The sequence below is a fragment of the Pan troglodytes genome, chromosome 8, assembly GCF_028858775.2.
Source record: "Pan troglodytes isolate AG18354 chromosome 8, NHGRI_mPanTro3-v2.0_pri, whole genome shotgun sequence".
Lineage (NCBI taxonomy): Eukaryota > Metazoa > Chordata > Mammalia > Primates > Hominidae > Pan > Pan troglodytes.
This window is the reverse complement of record NC_072406.2, coordinates 18,526,425-18,548,897: the sequence shown is the minus strand read 5'-3', so window position 1 is coordinate 18,548,897 and position 22,473 is coordinate 18,526,425. Positions and strand designations below refer to the sequence as shown.

At 39.4% G+C, this 22,473-nt stretch overlaps 1 protein-coding gene across 28 annotated transcripts in view; it reads right to left on the bottom strand.

Annotated features, from left to right (window-relative positions):
• Positions 1-17,022, bottom strand: part of TASOR2 (transcription activation suppressor family member 2) — a 78,937-nt gene extending 61,915 nt beyond the window's left edge. For 3 of the 28 annotated variants that reach the window (XM_063781318.1, XM_063781317.1, XM_063781328.1), the window contains exon 1: positions 16,515-16,852. Coding sequence is in view for 7 of the 28 variants with exons in the window: in XM_063781305.1 (XP_063637375.1) it covers positions 16,515-16,575 (61 nt within the window). In the remaining 21 variants the exon portion in view is untranslated. Of the gene's footprint in view, positions 1-8,766; positions 9,164-16,514 lie in introns of those variants that run through there. The other 25 variants (XM_063781306.1, XM_063781314.1, XM_063781326.1 and 22 more) reach the window with 18 other exon arrangements.
• Positions 17,023-22,473: the final 5,451 nt, after the last annotated feature.

Sequence of the window (22,473 nt, the reverse complement as noted above, 5' to 3'; positions counted from 1 at the left end):
CTAGGAATCAATTTAGCCAAAGAAGTGAAAGATCTATACAAGAAAAACTATAAAACAATGATGAAAGAAATTGAAGTGGACATTAAAAAATAGAAAGATACTCTATGCTCAGGGACTGGAAGAATTCATATTGTTGAATACTACCCAAAGCCAATTTACAGATTCAATGCAATCAATCCCTATCAAAATTCCAATGACATTCTTCTTCACAGAAATAGAAAACAAATCCTAAAATGTATATGGAACCACAAAAGATCCTGAATAGCCAAACCAATACTGAGCAAAAACAACAAAGCTGGAGGCATCACACTACCTGACTTCAAAATTTACTACAAAGCTACAGCACTGGCATAAAAACAAAACACAGACCAATGGAACAGAACAGGGAACCCAGGTGTAAATCCATATAGAGCCAACTCATCATCGACAAAGGAGCTAAAACATACAATGGGAAAAGGACAGTCTCTTTGATAAACGGTGGTGGGAAAACTGGATAACTACATGCAGAAGAACAAAACAATCTTACCATATACAAAATTCAAATCAAAATGGATTTAAGACTTACATCTAAGCATCTAAGACCCAAAACTATGAAACTACCAGAAGAAAACACTGGGAAAACACTCCAGGATACTAGTCTGGCCAAACTTTTTTTGTTTAAGGCCTCAAAGGCACAGGCAACCAAAGCAAAAACAGACAAATGGGATTACATCAAGCTAAAAAAAAGCTTCTGCACAGCAAAGGAAACAATGAAGTAAAGAGACAACCCACAGAATGGGAGAAAATATTTGCAAACTACTCACCCGCCAAAAGATTAACAACCAGAATATATAAGGAGCTCAAACAACTCAACAGCAAGGAAGCAAGCAAGCAAACACACACACACACACACACACACACACACAGACACACCCCCACAAATAATCCAATTAAAAAACAGGCAAAAGATCTGAATAAACACTTTTCAAAAGAAGACATAAAAATGGCCAAGAGGTGTATGAAAAAATCCTCAACATCATGAATTATCAGAGAAAAGCAAATCAAAACTACGAGACATCATCTCGCCCCAGTTAAAATGGCTTTTACTAAAAGGACAAGCAATAATGAATGCCGGCAAAGATATGGAGAAGGGGGAACCCTTATACACTGCTGGTAGAAATTTAAGTTAGTACAGCCACCATGGAAAAGAGTACAGAGCTTTCTCAAAAAAATAAAAACATAACTACCATATGATCCAGCAATTCCACTACTGGGTATATATCCAAAAGAAAGAAAATCAACATATCAAAAAGACATCTGCACTCCCGTATTTACTGCAACACTATTCACAACAGCCAAAATATAAAATCAACCTCAGTGTCCATCAACAGATGAATAAAGAAAATGTAGTATACACAATGCAATATTATTCAGCCATAAAAAAGAATAAAATCCTGCTATTTTCAGCAACACTGATGCAACTGTAGGTCATTATGCTAAGTGAAATAAGCCAAGCACACAGAGACAAATATCACACACTCTCACTCATATGTGGAAGCTACAAAAGTGGATTTCATGAAAATAGAGAGTAGATTTGGTGGTTATCAGAGGCTGGAAAGGGTAGGAGGAAGGAAGGAATAAAGAGAAGTTGATTAATGGGTATAAATATATGGTTTGATAGAAGACCTAGTGTTAGATCAGTAGGTTGACTGTAGTTTACAATCTATTATATATTTCAAAATGAATAGAATTTGAGTGGTTCTAGCACAAAGAAAAGAGAAATATTTAAGGTAACAGATGACCCAACTACACTGACTTGATCTTTACAAATTATATGACTGTATTATCACATGTATCCTAAAACTGTGTACATCTATTACGCATCAATAAAAATAAATGTGTACCTGTTTTACTCATTTTTCTCCTGTCTATCTTCTGTTTTCCTTCTTTGCATTATCAAAATTGTGGTAAAATATACTTACCATAAAATTTCATTTCTACTTTTATGATCTTTGCCATGGTGTCTAGTCTCCCTTGTGTACTTCTGAAATGGCTTGATCATTTTTCTCTATTTCTTTTTTTCTGCTGGTTCCCATTTCACATCCTACTGTTGTCTGGCTGTCTCTTCCTTGAGTTCTTGTATTTCTTCTTTCCAGTATTTCTCCATAACTTCTATGCTTCATTAATTTTATTTTCTAATACAATGTTGAGATATAATTCATACGGCATACAATTCACCCACATAAAGTGTACAATTCAATTGCTTTTAGTATATCCACAGAATTGTGCAACCTTCACCACAATCAATTTTAGAGTATTTTCATTATCCCCAAAGAAACCTTCTACCCCTTAGCTATCCTCCTCACCCCTCACTGGTTCCTAGGCCTAGGAAACCATAATTTACTTTCGGTCTCTACAGATTTGCCTATTCCAGACCATTTCCTATAAACAGAGTCATACAGCACGCAGTCCTTCATGATTGGCTTCTTTCACTTAGCCTGTTTTTGAAGTTCATCCATGTTAAAGCATATATCAATATTTCATACCTTTTTATGCCAAATAATATTCCACTTTGTGGATATACTACATTTTGTTTATCCATCAACTGATGCACATTTGGGTTGTTTCTACATTTTGGCTATTATGAATAATGATGCTATGAGCATTCATGTATAAGTTTTTATGTGAACATGTTTTCATTTCTCTTACGTATATAATTTAGAGTAGAACGGCTTGCTCTTCCAGTAAATCTGTGTCTGCTCATCTGAGAAACTGCCAGGCTGATTTCAAAGTGGCTGCATCATTTTATATTCCCACCAGCAGTATACAGAAGGTTCCAATTTTTCCACAGCATTACCAACACTTGTTATTATCTGTCTTTTTGATTACAGCTATCTTAATGGGTATGATGTGGTATATAAATTTATTTTAAAATTTGTATTAAAACCTTAGGTCACATTTTCCATCTACTTCAAAAGGTCAGCAAACTTTTTCATAAAGGGTCAGAAAATAAATACTTTAGGATTATGAACCACACGGTCTCTGTCACAACTACTCCTCTCTACCGGTAGAGCATAAAAACAGCCATAGAAAATGCATAAATGGGAATGACCATGTTCCCATATAACTTTATTTACAAAAATAGGCAAGACCACAGGCAGTAGCTTGACCACTTGTGATTTATTTTCTGGTAATATTGTTTTGAAAAATATCGTCTGTAGAAAATTGTGGTTTTTCTCTCTCTTTTTTTATTTTTAATCATATAACTGTTCGGTTAACTAATGTTTATTAACAGACCATCCTAAAGTTCACTGGCTTACAAACACAATCTTTTTTTATCATTCACATCTCTACAGTGTTCACTGAATTCAGCTTAACTCAGCTGGGGTGGCCCTCACTCTCCTATCTCTCATCTTCCCTCAACCAATGAGCTAGCAGAGACATGTTTTTCTCATGGAAATGGCACAGATAGAAAGAGAACAAATAAAAACACCCAACGCCTCTTAAGGCTTAGGCTTGAAACTGATATGGTATCACTTTTACCTTAGCAAGTCACATAGCCAAACACAAAGTCAAGCAGTAGGGAAATATCTCTGTCACTTTAATGAAAGGAACTGCATAGGGTCATGGAGTGAATATAAGGAAAAGTAAAGCACTAGGGTCAATAATGCAATTGGTAGTGGTGATCGTTGCACAACCTTGGGAATAAATTAAAAGCCAGTCAACTGTACACTTTAAAATGGTGAATTTTATGGCATGTGAATTATATCTTCAATAATAAAAATAATATAAAAGAACAAAAAACCAACATAAAACATAAAAAATACCATCTACCAGACAGTCACTGTATGGATGCTGTACATACTATTTTTGTTATACATGTCTGAATGAGATGAATTATCCTGGACTGTTATCAGAAGATACAGGGTGTAGGGAGGGGTAGGGCACTTGTCATGTTTCTTTAGGGTTCCCTCTGTTCCTAAATCAGAGGATTGCTGTTTTATAATATGGTGCCTTGTTCCTTATCTAATCTCCAAATGTAATCTGGTTCAGGAGGGCCTTTATTGCCAGCTCTGCTTGCCTCTTAGAGACACAACCCTTGCTTTCCAAGGTTATGCACTCATTTCTAGGAGTACTTTATTAGCACTAAGATCTCTGCCTCCCCAATGTCCCACCCAGACACTTTCTCATTCTGCTTTCTCCTTCCTTGATACCATATGGCTCCTCAGTCTTAGCCAGGTATACGAGACTTCTCTCTTTGGATAGGGCTGATTCTGGATATGAATAAGTTGCTGGAGATACCTGAAATATGCTTCCTCTGCGCAACTTTATCTTTGTCACAGAACTGTTGGAACTTCCCACTGGGGATACCTAACAGCACTTGCATACAATTTGAAGTTAAGAAGGTTTCCTTTTTCCCTGAATTTGTTAAAATGCAGTTTGAGAGCTAGCACCTCGTTCTCTGCCCCCATTCTTCTTTTCAGAAGTAGGAAGAAAATCAATCTGGTCTTGTTCCTTTTGGAACTATACATTCGGTACAATGAAGTTTTGTTTATTTTTTGTTTGTTTCTGTTTTATTGATCAGGGCACTTAATAGGCCCTTTCAACCTAGAAACTCACCTTCTTCAGTTCTGGGACACAGATAGTTTCCTTCCACTGTATTAGATGAAGAACCTCCTTGGTTGGCCCTCTAATTTTCTTATCATTTCACTCTTATTTTCTAATTCTTGTGCTCTTCTGGTTTTTTGGGGAGAATTCTTCAGCTTTATTATCTAAACCTTGTATTAAATTTTTAAGAAATTTCTTCTGTCGCAGCAGTTTTTTTATATAAACTTTTTCATCTTTCACAGATGTAATATCTTCTCTTTAAAGATACTAGTTTTATTTGTTGAAGTTTCTTCTGTTCCCTGAAGTAAATCTATTTATACTCAGCTCCTTTTATTTCCTACTTGGTCTCTTTTTCATTAGAGACTTTCATCCTATGGCAGGCGACCCTTGGCTGTACATTTATACTCAAATGTGAGGCATTTAAAAGCTGACTAGGGCCAGGCACCAGTGGCTCACACCTGTAATCCCAGTACTTTGGGAGGCCAAGGCAGGAAGATCACAAGCCCAGGAGTTGAAGACCAGCCTGGCAACATAGTGAGACCCCATCTCTACAAAAAATAAAAATATCAGCTGGACGTGGGGGCATACGCCTGTATTCCCGGCTACACAGGAGGCTGAGGTGGGAGGATGGCTTGAGCCCAGGAGTTCCACGCTGTAGTGAGTTATGATGGCGCTACTGCACTTCAATCTGGGTGACAGAGTGAGACCCTGTCTCAAAAAATGAAATAAAAGTTGACTAGAAGCTGTGGTACGTGAACAATGCTTCCTGACCAGCGGCTGTACTCTCCAGGTGATCTGATGGATCCAACTGTTCAATCGGGTGAATTTCCATAGTTCATATCTGTTAAATACTTTGCCATGGGCTGGTAAGTTTCCCCAGCTAAGAATCCGTTATTTTGTTGAGGGGCACGTAAGCCTGATAGTTTGGAAGCCAATCAAAAAAAGACAACCGCTCTAGGTTCAGCATGTTGACGTGACTTTCACTCAATCCTCATTTTCGTTTAGGTGCTTCACCCCCACCTTAGCCATCTGGAGCCTCCTAGTTAATGTCTCCTGGGTATAAACCTTCAGTCTTCTGTCAAGGTAGAGGAGAGAGTAGTTGTCTGGGTGTGCGGGAGTGGAGAAGGGGTTCCAGGGTATCAAAATGATAAAGACCATCAACCAACCCTTCTATTCCCACCCCATCCTGTAATTCTTGACTTCAGAAGTACTGTACTTGATACCCCCAATTCCTAAAACTTTTCCAGATTCTGTGGAAAGAATCTGCTTGCTCCTTGTTGGGTTACCTCTCTTCAGCTTTCAGCATTCTCTAATTCATGAAATCATTTATTACTTGCCCATCTTCTTTCTAGTTTCCCAAATACTGATTTCAGCTACATCTTCCTCTCACCTCCTCTTGATCTTTGTGGATTTATATCCTTATTCTTTTACTATAATCTTAAGAGAGACTTCCAAAGAGTGTATACAATTGAACATGTTAGACTAAAAGTGTCTACTTAACCTGTCTTAATTTCTACAATTAAAAAATGATGCAGCTACCTCCTACAATGGTAGCTACTACTGCCATTATTTTATATTTTGTGTAATTATGAAGACCTCATTTTACTAATGCACCCACCACAGCCCTAATTACACACCAAATCAATACATACTAATTTAAATAATTAGCTATTAGTGTATATGTATGTACTCAATAGTCATTTACTCAAATGCATAAAAAGCACAATCTAAAGATCTTCAATGATATTCTCTCAAAGCATCCTGTCCTTTTCTTGCATGATTTATAATTACATATGTGTAGTTTCTTCATTAATGTCATTTTCCTTAATGAGCCAAGCAATATCATGGCAGGAACCATATCTGTTTTGTTTACTACTGACTACTCAGCATCCAGTCCAATTCCTAGCACATAGTGTTTAGTAAATATGAATTTGGTAACTGAAGAATAAATAATACTTGGCTATTTAATCTGTTCTGAAACTCAGAAAAAGAAATGAAACTTCTCAATTGTTTTTACAAAGCAATCAGATGCGAATACCAAAACTAGACAAAACACATTAAAAAACAACAACTATAGACTGATCTCTTATGAATATTGATATAAAAATCCTAAATATATGCATTGGCAAAGTAAATCCATCAGGACATTAAAATAATAACAGATCAATTAGGGCTCATTCCAAGATGCAAAAATGGTTCAATAAATAGTAAATCCATAAATTTAACCATACTAATAGGTCAAAATAAAAAACCACAAAGGGGCAGCTGGGGTCTAGGATGGGGGTAGGAGAGCCACATGTCAGACTGTCAAAAGGAAGTTACTATATAACGTTCACCAGATGCTTTGTAACATGCAAATTTTTGTTGCTGCACAGTATTTCTTCATTTATGCATGCTATTTTTTACCATACTTAATCCAAAAACAAATTAAGATGCCCCCAAAGGAAACTATTTAGTAACAGTGAAAAATGTCCTACCATAAATTATTAAGGAGAAAGAAAGTTCCAAAAGAAGTATATGTGTAATATACCATATCTTAAAGAATATAAACCACAATTTAAACAATGGTCATCTTCTGCACACTTATCAATATCTGGTATTTTTTCTTGTTTATCTGATTGTCCTCCAACCACTAGATTAGTTTCATGAATACAGGGCTTTGTCCTTTTCAATGTTGTATGCCAGTGCTCAGAACAGTGCCTGTTATACAGTAGGGTTTCAATAAATATTTACTTAACAAATTAATCAATTAGTTTTCCGGATCACTTTATTTCTAATTAAAGCCCCTCAGTACCCTCTCACTGCCCTCAGAACACAAAACACACCCTCCTGGCCATGGACAAGTAAAATTTGGTCCCTGCCAATTTCCTACACCTCATCTTGCTCTACTTTTCCCTGACTTACTACTGAGTGGCAGCTACATGGATTTTTCTTTTTATAGCTTTTTCCTCTTTTAAGGCCTTCGTGCATGCTGTTATTTCTGACCAGAATTCTTTTTTTTTTCTCCCCATTCCTCCCATGGTTGAGCTCTTTCTGTTCCTTTAGTGACATCTATTTAAGTCATCCACTCAGATAAACCTCTGATTACCCCGCTGCAAGTGTTTTCTTTACAGCATTAGAACATGGAATTATTATAAATTTACTTTTTGGTGGGTTGGGAGAGGTCTATTTTCCCCAGCAGAATGTAAGGTTTATAGAGGCAGGCAGTGTCTGTTCACCAAAGTCCCCAGTGTCCAACAGAGCTCCTAGCACCACAGTAGATAATCAAATATTCTATGAAGTTATCTTTGGATGGGACAAGTACAGGTAGTTTTTGCTTTACTTTTTACAGCTTTATATATTATCTGGAATTTTAAATAAACATAATCTGGGTGAAATAAAGCTATTTCCACTTTGGAAAAAAGATCTCCTATAGTCCTAAGTAGCAGCCAGTTATAGTTGTGGTTTTGTGGGGGTTCCCCCCTCCTCCAGGAATGAGGTTGCCCAGGTTGGTCTTGAACTCCTGAAGTTACAGGTTTTTTTTTAATGGAAGAAAATGTAGAGAAAACAAATAGCATTTCCCATAAGTCAAAACAGAGACCCAGAAAACAAAGCGACCCTATTAAAATCCAGAAAATACAATTTGAGAAATACACAATTTTCACAGAAACTTAAACATTCATTAAAAATTTTTTTGCCACGTACAAGTTTAAACCAAGATAATCACGCCACGCACAAAGGGAGTAAAAACTAAGGTAATAACCTGCAAATACTTGAAGCGGAAAGTCAATGTGCAATCCCTGTTCTACATTTCAAAAGATGACCTTAGCTATTGTAGGTTTACATAGGCACACACACAACTAGCACCGTCTCTCTGGTGGTTCTGCAAGGGCTCCACCACTACCACACACAATCCACTCACAATCAGGAGTGAAGTTAAGCCTTCGGGTACCATACAAAAGTGTCTTTCATCACCAGGGCTCTGCTGCGGGGCCTCACTGACCCTGCCAAAGCTTCTCTCCCCACACCCTCACCAAAAGGTAAAACGTTACTAGACAGAATAGGCCCATTTTCTCGGGTCTCCTTCGCACTCAGCGCTGTATTAACAGTCACCTCCGTGGGTGAGCCCACCCCAGGCACAGCGGGGGTCAGAGCTTCCCACAACAGCATGTGGGAGACCTGGGCCCCTCCCCGACTCACCTCATGGTGTGTCGGGGAGGGGGGCTGTGTCTCTGCTCCGCCGGCAGCCCCTCCGGCCCCCTCCCGCCAGCCAAGGCCAGTGCGCCAGGGCGGGGAACTCCGCGCAGGGCGTGCAGAACGTGTAGGGCACGGGGCCGGCGGCGCCTTTTGAAAGTCAACAAGGGCGACGCCGGCTCCGCGAGCGGAGCCCAGGGGCATGGCCCTGACTCGGCGCCCACGGACCCCACAGAACGAGGGGATCCCTGCAAACCCCACTGAGCCCGTACAGCCAACAGGGCTGGGAGATCCCCGCACACTCCGTAGACCCAACGGAGCTTGTAGCGGGTGGGGACTCCACACACCAGGGAACCCTACAGAACCCGCAGGACCCCAGGACCCTGCAGACCTGGGCGGGCTCAGTCGTCAGAATGGAGCACAGGACAGCAAGCCAACTGCCCCCGAGTTCTTGGACGTCACACAGTAACCCCACTAGAGGATGGTTTTAGTATTATTTTACAAAGCTCACTCCAAGCTCCAATTTCTTTAAGTGTCCTGCCCGCAAGCCCCTAGTAAGGATATCTATCAATCTCAGGTCTAATCTAAAATACACGTTCTTTTCACTACAGTGATCTCAAGTTATTATAACTCTTCATCCCACGTCATTTATGCAGCCTCACCGGCTACAGTTTGATGCAGCTTTTTAAATTTACTATGTAGATAATAAAAAATGTATTTATACATGTCACAAAATTAAAAAGTCATAATGAATATGGCTTTTTTTTTTTTTGAGACAGAGTGCAGTGGCACAATCTGGGCTCACTGTAACCTCTGCCTCCTGGTTTCAAGCGATTCCCCTGCCTCAGCCTTCTGAGTAGCTGGAATTACAGGCATGGGCCACCACGCCTAGCTAACTTTTGTATTTTTAGTAAAGGCGTTTCACCATGTTAACCTGGCTGGTCTCAAACTCCTGACCTCAACTGATCAGCCCGCCTCTGTCTCCCTAAGTGCTCAGATTACAGGCGTGAGCCACCATGCCAGGCCTGAATATGGTTTTTTAATACTTCACATATCTTCAGGAAAATTGATACCAATGCCTGGGGTAGGGATGAGGTCCTTTCCCAATAAGTCATGCAGCCCTAATAAAATTCACGAAAAATTTAATCAAATGGAGGTGCAGGGGGAAGATGAAGTGTTTGGCCTGATCTAAGGACATCTTTACTCATTATGTTTTAACTAAGCAATCTAAGATACCCACATGCATTGCCCAGAAGAAAGCCTAATTAGTAGATCTTATTCATCATTACCATTAGTGTGTTGTATAGCATATAGGATAATTTGAACTTATAAAGCAAGTTAAATTCATAAACAATTATGTTGATTAACAAAGAGCTATTCAAAATAAAAAATTCACTAAGGTATTTAGTATATCCAGTAGGAGAGAAATTACCTTTTTTAAAAACTTTTTTTTTGGAATTACACCCCTTGAGTAAAGTGTATTACACCTATGTACTATGACTTTTTCATTTAGCTGTGGCTTGCTTATTTTTGGATTTAATATTCAATTTTTGAAGATTGTTTTAGCATTCTCAAAATCCAGTCTACCACAAAAAGTATTTTTGGTAATCAGGCTGATGCTTATAAACACCACAATTTTTTTCCTCCTCCATTATGTAAAAACAACAACAAATTGTTTAGAGACCATACTTTTTATATTCAAGATCATATAATTTTCTTTTTTTTTTTTTTTTGAGACGGAGTCTCACTCTGTCGTCAGGCTGGAGTGCAGTGGCATGATCTCGGCTCGCTGCAATCTCTGCCTCCCAGGTTCAAGCGATTCCCCCGCCTCAGCCTCCCAAGAAGCTGGGACTACAGGCATGCACCATCATGCCCAGCTAATTTTTTGTATTTTAGTAGTGACAGGGTTTCACCATGTTGGCCAGGATGGTCTCGATCTCCTGACCTTGTGATCCACCCACCTCGGCCTCCCAAAGTGCTGGGATTACAGGTGTAAGCCACCGCGCCCAGCCTCAAGATCATATAATTTTCATTAGAATTATTTCAAAGCTTATATGGTGACTTTTTAAAACATCTCTATACAGTAATGACCATTGTTCTGGCTCCTCATCAACTGGGTTTATGAGTTTGTGCTTTGGCATTAAACCATCTTTTGCCTGTATAAAATGGTTGTATCATATTCATTAATATACTTATTGCAAGGATACACACTGTTAAGTAGTTTTGTCCCTCTTACAAAAAAATCCTGAGAATAAATTCCTCTCAGAAACAATTATATTTCAAGACCCACTTTTGGGTACTCTTGATTATTACATATGGCAAAAGAGAACGTGACATCTGATTTATGCCAGAATAAAGATAACTATGTATGGCCACCACCTCTACATGTAGCCCACACAAAATGTCCTGGGCACAGATAAATAGGGGATATGCACAAGGGTAAAGTAGGTACCCCAACTGGACAAACCTCAGGCATTGGGATCTTGGATATTCTTTCTCCTAATGAGGGAGCAGGTGTACATGAAAGGTTCTAAACAGGGTCTATTTCACCATGCCAAGGAGGGTAGTGAATCTTTATACAAAATATTAGCAAGGGATTTAGTTCTCCAATTAAATGTAATTCAAATCTTACTAGGAGAAAACAAAGTACACTCCAGATACATTTCTTATGATAAAAACAGTAATTTTAAAAAGCAAATTAAAAAAGCCAACTAAGCCAAGCAATAAAAGCAAAAGCTGGTTATTTGTAGAGTAATAATAAAATAGGTAATCTTTTAGCAAATATAAATAAGTAAAAAGGAAAAAATTAAATATTGAAAGCAAAGACGATACAACCACAAATACAAGGAAGATATTTCTAAAATTATAAATCACCATGTATAATTTATATCAATAAATCTGAAAACTATAAAAATATAATTTACCAACATTGGTCTAAATGGAAGAAACATTTAAATAAACCAATAATGATGAAGAAAATGAAAAGAGTAGTCAAAAACTCTACCCCCTCTTCCAAAAGACTAGTTCCAGAGATTTCCTGTTCTACTTTTAACTTATCAAAAATTATCAAAAATCCACAAGTTTGGCAATGTATGTCTGTTGGGGAAGCTGTGGGAAACAAAGTGAAAGAAGAGTAAAAGACCAGAAGAGAATATTTACTATGTAGATAATTTAAAAAATTATTTATACATTAAGATAAATAACACGAATGGAAATCACATTTAATAAATTATGAATAAACACATTTAAAAACATCTCCAACTTACAGATTTAAGAAGACAATCCCAAGCAAGATACATACATGCTTGTTTGTTTGTTTTTTTGAGATGGAGTCTTGCTCTGTCACCCAGGCTGGAGTGCAGTGGCATGATCTCTGCTCACTGCAACCTCCGCCTCCCGAGTTCAAGCAATTCTTCTGCCTCAGCCTCCCGAGTAGCTGGGACTACAGGCGCACACCCCCATGCCGGGATAATTTTTGTATTTTTAGTAGAGACAGAGTTTCACCATATTGGTCAGGCTGGTCTTGAACTCCTGACCTCGTGATCCGCCCACCTCGGCCTCCCAAAGTGCTGGGATTACAGGTGTGAGCCACCGCACCCGGCCAATACATACAAGTTAACAGCAAAACAGCAAAAAGCTAAAGATCAAAACAAACAACAAAAGAACCCACAAAAAACAGTCAGAACAAAATGAATTGATAGACTGATAGGTGACTTTTCAATAGCAATAATGGAAGCCAAAAGACAGAGGAATAAGAGCTTCAGCATGTTAAAAGAAAACAATTGCCAACTTTTGTATTCAGCAAAAACATCGTTCAAGAATGGCTGCAAAATAAAGACATTTTCAGGTGAACAAAAACTGAGTGTTCATCATCAATAGATCTTCAATAAAAGCCATTCCAAAGACTGTACTTTTTAAAGGAGACAGGGTCTTGCTCTGTCACTCAGGAAGGAGTGCAGTGGCATGATGATGGCTCACTGCAATATCAACCTTCTGGGCTCAAGCAATCCTCCCACCTCAGCATCCCAAGTAGCTGGGAACACAGGTGTGTGCTGCCACGCTCCACTAATTTTTTTTTTTTTTTGTAAAGATGGGGTCTCACTATGTCGCCCAGGCTGGTCTCAAACCTGGCTGAAGCAATCCTCCCAGCTCAACTTCCCAAAGTGCTAGGATCACACGCATGAGCCCACGCACCCAACCAATTTTCTGAAATTATATAATGAAATGTGTCATCATGTGAAAGAGCTGCATAATTCAGTGAACCAATATTTTCCAAATGACACGTGTGTAGGTAAAAGAGCCCTTGAAAGTGCATGGTAGGCCAATGTTAATGTCAGAGCATGAGAAGTTCATTCATATGATTTGCAATTCTACACTGCAGCTAACATTTAACAAATTGTTAGGGGCTGGATGTTATAGTCCCAGTGCTTTGAGAGGCAAGGCAAGGGGACTGCTAGAGGCCAGCAGTTCGAGATTAGCTTGGGCAACATAGCAAGACTGCCTCTACAAAATAAAATAAAATAAAATAAAATTAAAAATTAGCTGGGCCTGGTGGTGTGTGCCTGTAGCCCTAGTTACTCAGGAGGCTGAGGCAGGATTGTTTGAACCCAGGAGCTTGGAGGCTGTAGTGAGCTATGATCACATCACTGCACTCTAGCCTGGGCGACAGAGCAAGACACTGTCCTAAAAAACAAAACAGAAACAAAAACACAAAACTGTTAGGTTTTGATGAGTATCAAAAAAGAACATAATCATCTGAAAAGATTATTAAAATATTCATCTCTTTTCTAACTACTCAGCTGAATGAGGCTGGATTTTCTTCATGCACTTCAACCAAAATAATACATGGCAACACAATGAATACAAAAGCAGATGAGACTCTAGTCATTGAAGGAGACATTCAGAGTATTTGCAAAAATGTACAAAAATCCCATTCTTGTCACTAATTTTGGGGGGATAAAATATGTTAAGATGTAATGGGTTATTATATTTAAAGGTACCAATAAACATACATTTCAAATTTATCAGTTTTAATATCTAATACGGTAATTATCAATTGATATAACCCAATAAACAAAAGATCTTTGGGATCTTCAGCGGTCTTTTGAGACGGAGTCTCACTCTGTCACCCAGGCTGCCATAGAGTGACACAACGTTGGCTCACTGCAACCTGTCTCCCAGGTTCAAGTGATTCTCTTGTCTCGGCCTCCCGAGTAGCTGGGACTACCTGCACCTGCCACCACACCCGGCTAATTTTTGTATTTTTAGTAGAGATGGTGTTTCGCCATGTTGGCCAGGCTGGTCCCTAACTCCTGACCTCAAGTGATCCACCTGCCTTGGCCTCCCAAAGTGCTGGGATTACAGGCGTGAGCCACCGTGCCTGGATGCCTCAATGGTTCTTAAAAAGTGTAGAGGGGTCCTGGGAATAAAGTTTCTAAATTGCTAAACTATAGGCACGTGCTTTAACATGAGTGAATCTCAGAAACAATGTTTAACAAAAGTAACTCATAGAATATAGAATATGACTTTATTTAAATAAAGTTCAAAAACAGGTAAGAGTAAACAATGCTAGTTAAGGATATCTATATAGGTGATAAAACTGTTTAAAAAGGCAAGGGAATAATTAACATAAAATTAATAATGGCCATGGTAATGGGGGGCAGGGAACGCATTCCTCCTGGGGTAGAAACACACAAAAGGTTTCCAAACTAACTAAAGTTTCTAAAGCTTTTATTAATTTTTGTTATGAAATATACCATTAACATGTACTGACAAAAAGCATATTTATTACACAGATACGCTTTGTCAGTACATATTAATGACATATTTCACAATAAAAAATTTTTAAAGAAAAGGGAGATGTACATATTCTCTTAGAATGAAAAACTCAAATAAATGTCTCTTCTCAGATTATATATTCAACACCATCACAAACAATATCCCAAGATTTTCTATAGGACTTAAAAAGATAGTTTTAATTTCTTCTGGAAGAAAAAAATGCAAAAGAAAAACCTAAAGCTCTTTTTCAAAAGAAAGTACCAAAATATATTATAAAACTATGATAATTAAAATGCTATGGTAATAGTTACATGGGCGAAAGAAAAGAGAGCTCAGACCCAATAAAAACATCAGCAAATGATATGACCTGCCTAAAAAGATTTAACTTTTGTATTCACTAAGGAAGATAAAAATTAAAACAGAGTGTTACTTTCAATTACTAGGTGGCTAAGATATTTTAAAAATACCATTATCATCCAGTGCTGGCTAGCATGGAGATAAAAACACATCTTTTGAGCGAGTGAACATAAAAAGGTACAATCATTTCAGGGCAATTTAGGAACATTATTATCCAGCACCCTCATAAGGAGGCAATTCTACAGAAATACTATCATGACCACCTGAAGCACTGTTTATAACAGCAAGAGATAATCACTGCAGTATTGTCAGTTATAGGGATATCTTGAAAATAACTTGAATGTCTACCAACAGAAGAATGAAATTCACTTGATAAATACATGCCATATTGATCTATTTTTACTGAATAGATAGTATACTGTATTTAACAAACACCATGTCTCAGTCAAGTTCTTAGGCACTTCACCGATTTTAACCCATTTTAACAACTATGTTTGGACCACAGGAGATGCTTATAATCTCCCTTTAAAGAAAATTAGTTACATTTGGGCAAATGTTCTGTATACACAAAATTTCAAATATACCGTCTTGGTCTTCCTTAACATAATTGTGGACGTTTTGTCACCCTTTTTCTGGCCTGGCTTAGTTATTTATTGATGTACAGTACAGGACATACTGCATACAGTCAGCCATTCCTATAAGGCAGTTTTTCGACAGAAGGGTATTCTTGCACCGTTAGGGGACACTGCTTTGCTATAAACCTCCTAGGCAGGATTACCGCCAGGCTCACCCCTAGTTTTATTCAGGGAACACTGTAGACTCTAGGATCGCGAATGCTATTCCAATAATACCATACACTTGTATGCCACATATTTAAGTTTTGGATACACTTTCATAAACTTTTCTATTCTAATTTTACCTTACAGGGAGAATAAGGAGGAGTAAGCGTGGTTTGTTTAAAGTTACAGATTTCAAATAGACAAGAAGCGACTAAGAGAAACTTGAGAATTCCCAAAGTAATCTTCCTCAAAATTTCAGTCATCAACCCAGTTCTCCCACGAAACGCTGCTTGGCGCCGCCTTCAGAGAAACTTCTGTGTTGCTCGCACCAAGTTATCCTAACGCGGCTTGCGTTTGCTGCTAAAATGACCCTCCCTTCGGAGAGACCTGTTTTACCCTAAAAAGAAAAGGTGGCGCATTGCCATGAAGTCTCGAGTAGCAGCAGGCTTCACACAGAACCCGCAGGAAATGATTTCCCAGCCGGTGCAAACCCGAAGACGGAAACTTCAGCCAAGAACTTATCATCATATCCCTGAGGACGCAGCTGTCCCCTGACAGGCGACGCAAACGAAACGCCTCAAAAAGGGGCAAGATGACACGGTTAGGATCTCCCTGCCGGCGACACGGAGCGCGGCCACAGGTTGTAGCGCAGGACAGAAGGTTGAGTCATCTAGAAGGCGCCGACCCCTCCCACCCCCTCACCCGGAGCGCGGCAAAAGGCAAGGAGAACGCGTCGACCCTCGCGCCAAGCCCCGGCAGCTGCCCGAGCGCTCAGCCTCGGGGACCCGCCGTCCTCCTCCTCACAGGGTTCCCGGGCGCCCAGGCCGAGGAGGGACTTACCCGTCCTTGGCGTGGCCGCCGCCCCCGAGGACCTGAGATCCCGGCTCGGCCTCCTTCCCATGCTTCTCCCGGCCGTGCTGTGCGTCCTCCCGGGCCCTCGCGACACCGGCGCACGTGGGAAGCACCAGTCGCCGGCTCCGCGCTCCCGCGGGGAGCCCCCTCAGGGGCACGCCGTCCGCCCCAGCCCCGGGGTCCTCGCCGCGGGCGCTGACAGGGACGCCGCGGCCGCCCGCGCTCTGTCTCCCGTCAGGGTCACAGGCAAGAGGCAACCCCGGGACGCCCGGCAGCCTGCGAGAACATGTCGACTTTCTCTCTGACCGGCGCTAGCAACCGGAAGCAAAACCTCGCGGCCAAAGGAAAAGAAAAGGGGGGGGGGGGCAAAAAAAGAAAGTGAAAACTGAAGTGAGGCGTCCCCCTCAGAGATGGGAACCAATCGCCGGGAAGAAACCAAGGCGCAGGCGCGGACCGAGATCAGCGTCCACGCGGCGCTCGCGTCTCCCCTCTGCGCAGGCGTAAGGCCACAGCTCGCTCCTGATTGGGCGGCCGATCCCAACGAGCGCGTGGTGTCTCGCGTTGCCGACCCTTAACAGGATGCGGAAGATGCCTTTGGGAAGAGGCGGGAGACGCTCTCTCGGCTGACCTAGCGTGCTGTGGCTGTGGCTCACGTGGTCGCCTTCGGGCGCCTTCTCCCTTCTCAGCGTTTCATTCCCCAGGTGCTGCTGCAAGAACAGTTTATTTGTCTGGCCCAAATGCGATATTTTCGAAATTTTGCCCTTGTTTTAATCCATATAGTAGGTGTGGCTGTTACCCCCTAGGAAAGCATCTCTAGAAATTTATAACACATGCACAGAGAGCTAAGGTGACCATCAATAAATTCAGGTTTATCCTTGCCCATGATAAATAGTCATGCAAACATCATTTAACTGTAGGGACACCTTATGAGAGAGATGCCTCATTAGGCAATTTGGTCCTTGAGTGAACATCACAGAAACCTAGAAGCATAACCTACTACATACTTACACCATAAGCCATAGCCCATTACTCCTGGCTACAAACCCATGCTATATGTTATTGTACTGAATACTGTAGACAATTATAACACAATGGTAAGTATTTGTATAAGCATATCTAGACATAGAAAAGGTACAATAAAAATACAGTATGAAAAATAATGGTACACCTGTGTAAGGCATTCTCACGAATGGACCTTGCAGTACTGGGAGTTGCTCTGGGTGAGTCTGTGAGTGAGCAATGAGAATGCGAAGGTCTGGGACATTACTGTACACTCTTATAGACTTTATAAACACTGTACACCTAAGCTACACTGAATTTATTTTTTAAAATTTTTTCATAATTAACCTTAGCTTACTGTAACTTTTTAACTTTTTAAAACTTTTAAAAAACTTTTTAAGACTCTTTTGTAATAACACTTAGCTTAAAACAAACACATTGTACACAAATATTTTCTTTATATCCTTAATCTGTAAGTTTTTTTCTATTTAAAAAATTTTTTAATTTACTTTTTAAACCTTTTTGTTAAAAACTAAGACACAAACACACATTAACCTGGGTCTACACAGGGTCAGGATCATCAACATCATTGTCTTCACCTCCATTTTGTCCCATTGGGGGGCTGGGATTACAGTGGAGCCACTGCGCCTGGCCATGTGTGCTGTACTTTTATATGACTGGCAGTGCAGTAGATTCATTTACACCAGCATCACCACAAACACATGAGTAATGTGTTGCTGTACGAAATTAAGATGGCTACGACATCACTAGGCAATAGAACTCTTCAGCTCTGTTATAATCGTATAAGATCACTGTTGGATATGTGGTCTGTTGTTAACTGAAACATTAAGTGACATATGACTGTACCAATGAGAGAGATTAAGTGCTAATGAACATGTATCATGAGTCAAGCACTGTGCTGGTAATACCAAGAGATTCAGTCATTGTGTTTACTGTTTACTGTAACCAGGTGCTGTAATAGACACTGGTTTTACAATCATGAACAAGCTAGATAAGGACCCTGCCTATAATGGAATTTATTCCAGAGGTGAGTGACAAACACAGGTAAATCACCACAACAAGAAAATAGAATCTCAGATAACAATACATGCTGTGAAAACTCACTGGAAATGCTAGTGGATGGGACTGGGAGCTGGAGGCCAAGGGCAGAAGTAGTGGAGCTACAAGATCTTACTGAAATGGGCACATTTGAGGTCAAACCCTAAAGATCAAAACTGTTAGAACCAAAGCTTGGAATACATGGAGGAAGAGCTTTCCAGGCAGAAGGGAAAGCAAGTGCAAAGGACTTGAGAAGTGAAATGAAACCTATTCAAGAACAGAAGAAGGCTGACTGTGGAAGTAGAGAGTGAAATATAACAACATTTTAATAGTGCAGAAAACCGGAATGTACAACTCCATGATTTATCACAAGGTTTCATGATTTATTCATGAAACCAACACCCCCATCAAGAAATAGAACATTGCCAGTACCCCATCCCTCTTCCCTAGCCTAAGCACTATTCTGACTTCCATGGTACTCTCTTCTTTGCTTTTAAAAGTAAGTTTGCCAACTAAATATGCACCCTGAAACTTTATCATTTAGTTTGCTTGTGGTTTGAACTGTATATAAAGTGAATAATTTTGTGCCTGCTTGTGAGACTCACTGTGTTTTTGGGTGTACTTGTTCTTTCGTTTTCATTGCTGTATATGTAGGCGTGAATGTAACACATTTGCTTTACCCATTGTATTATTGATGGACATTTGGACTGTGTCCAGTTCTTGGCTATTATAAATAATACTTTTGTGATCATTCTCATTTACATCTCTTGGTGTACATGGGCACTCATTTCTGTTGGATGAAAACCTAGGATTGGGATTTTGGAATGCTAGACATGATAATTTAGATTTTTGTTTCTGCAAATATTTATGCCCTTATTCCCCACGGTTGGCCAAGTTTACTTCTCTACTTCATTGACGTTGGGCTTGGTCTAAGAGAGGTCTTTTGGCTGATAGAATATCAGCAGACATGACACAGCAGGATTCTTCAGTGTGCTCGTGCCGTTTGAGTTGGCTCCTGTGCTCAGGTGATTCATATGTGGAGAAAATATCTCGCGTAGCTGTTGTCTCTTCAGCCTGAGTCTCCAGAACAAACCTATGTGGAACAGATGTGACACCAACCCACAGTCCAACACACTTTGGATTAACAGAGCCTTAGACATCCTGAAGATCAAGGAGTCTGAAAGTTAATGCTGTTATCAAAAGCTAACCGAGTTTGGGGTGATTTATTATAGGGCATTATTATGGTAATAACAAGGGCATATGTTCAACTTTAGCAGATCATTTCAAACTTTTTGCAAGCTGGTTTTACTAAGTTATACAGTTCCACAAAGATAATTCTAGTTCGTCTACATCCCTGCCAATACTTTTGAATTGTAGCCACTCTGAAGGGTGTGTCATGGTTTGAATTTGCGTAGTATACAATGTTGTTCTTTTTCAAGTATGTTTGGCTATTCTAAGTCTTTTTTTTTTTTTTTTTGAGACGGAATGTCACTCTTGTTGCCCAGCCTAGAGTGCAGTGGTGCAATCTTGGCTCACTACAACCTCCAGCCCCCACCCCCAGCCCCTGTTCAAGCAATTCTCCTGCCTCAACCTCCCTAGTAACTGGGATAACAGGTGCCTGCCACCACGCCTGGCTAATTTTTTATATTTTTAGTAGAGATGGGGTTTCGCCATTTTGGCCAGGCTGGTCTCAAACTCCTGACCTCAGGTGATCCACCCGCCTCGGCCTCCCAAACTGCTGCGATTACAGGCATAAGTCACTGCACCCGGCCCATCTATTCTAAGTCTTTTAAGTTTCTGTATACATTTTAGAACCAGCTTATTTTCTACCTCAAAAACAATCTGTTGGGATTTTGGTTGGGATTGTGCTGAATGTACATATCAATCTGGGAGAGAATTAACATCTTACTAATTGTCAAATTCTACTTATTCGGGTCTTTAAAAATTTACTTCAGCAATATTTATAGTTTTCAGTGTACAGCTCTTGCACATATTTTGTCATATTTATCTCTTTGTTTTTGATGTTATTCTTAATAGTACTAAAAATTTTTGCAATAATTTGTTGCTAGTATATAGAAATAAAATTGATTTTTCCATATTAACTTTATATCTTGTAGCTTGCTGAAATCACTTATTATATCCAGTAGCTATTTGTTTGCACATGTGTGCATTCTTTATGCTTTTTAAGGACATTTTCTGCAAATAAAAATAGTTTTACTTCATTGTTTCTAATTCGTATTTCTTTTCTCCTTATTGCATCAAGGCCATTCCATTAATGTAATGTTCAATATAAGGAGTGAAATAAAATATCCCTGACTTAAAAAAAAAATCCTTGTCTTGTCTCTCATCTTAGTGCAAAAGCATTTAGTTTGTAACCATTAAGCATAATGTTAGCTTTGGTGTTTTGTACCCTTTTTTAGATTTATGAATTTCCCTTCTGTTCCTACTTTTTGAAAGTTTTTCTCATAAACGGGTGTTGAATTTGGTCAAATACTTTTCTGCATCTATTGAGATGATTATATAGTTTTTCTTTTCTGATCTACTAATATGGTGAATTACATCAATTGATTTTTCAAATGTTAAATCAACAGTGAATTCCTGAGATAAACCCAATTTATTCTGGATTCATTATCCTTTTCATATATTATACTGGATATGAATTGCTGATATTTTGTTAAGGATTCTGGCATTTGTATTCCTACAAGATATTGGTCTATGTTTTTGTTTTATTTTTCTTGTGAGGTCTTTAGTTTGGGTATGAAGGTAACTCTGGCCTCATCCAATGAGTTGGGAAGTTTTCTTTCTTAATTTTCAAAATACTTTGATTTAAATTGGCAGTATTTCTTCATAAATGTTTAATATAATTAATCAGTGAAACAATCAGGGCCTGTATTTTTTATAGCAAGGTTTTTAAGTGCAGGATGTTATATCTTTAGTAGATATAGACCTATAAAGACCTAATATCTATTTCAGAGAAAGAGAGTTCTACCAATGCTACTGTCGTACCAGAGTGATGGTGGGCATATTTAAAGTCGTGTCATCACGAGAAGCACGATCAGAAGCTTAACACTATGTGTGTGGGGAAATATTACACAGAGTTGCGTCAATTTATTATCTAAACTCTAGTTGCCAATCAAGAATTATGAGGCATGCAAAGAAATGGGAAAGTATAACCCGTACAATGAGAAAAAAACAAGCAGCAGAAACTGCCCAGAAGAGTGACCAGATGTCAGATCTAACAGAAAGGATTTCAAAGTAACCATTGTCCATGACTGTATTCCCATTCAGAGAATGGAAATCCATGTGCTGAATACACAGACTCCCTCTTCTGGGCTTTCCATATCTGCAGAATGAGAAAGTCGGAGAGGAAAACTCCAATTCCTGACAATCGTACTCTTATTCTCCATTTTATACAATTTTAATAACTAACATGGAAATAAAAGTTCAAGAGAACGACAAGACTGCTTGACACAAAATAATATGGAGCTATCCTCTGTCCTGTCCTCTACCTGATTCCTCCTTGGAGACAAGCACTTCCAATTCTTTTAGCTGTTTCTTCTGCTATTTACTCACTTATTTTTTCCTGCCACTCTTGACTTCTCAATTTCATTCTTCTTATTACTATATTAAATAGAGATGGGGGCCTCACTATGTTGCCCAAGCTGGTCTCGAGCTACTGGGCTCAAGCAATCCTCCTGCCTTAGCCTCCCAAAGTGTTGGGATTACAGGCATGAGCTACTGTCTCCAGTTGACTTCTCAGTTTTAGATAAAATCTTCCTAAAATGGCTAATGAGGACTGAGCTATTTCAGGCAACACCCCGCAAGTGTACATTTGCTTTCCTCCATGCTTTCTATATAGTCATGTCATCATTTTTTATTGTGTGTTTAC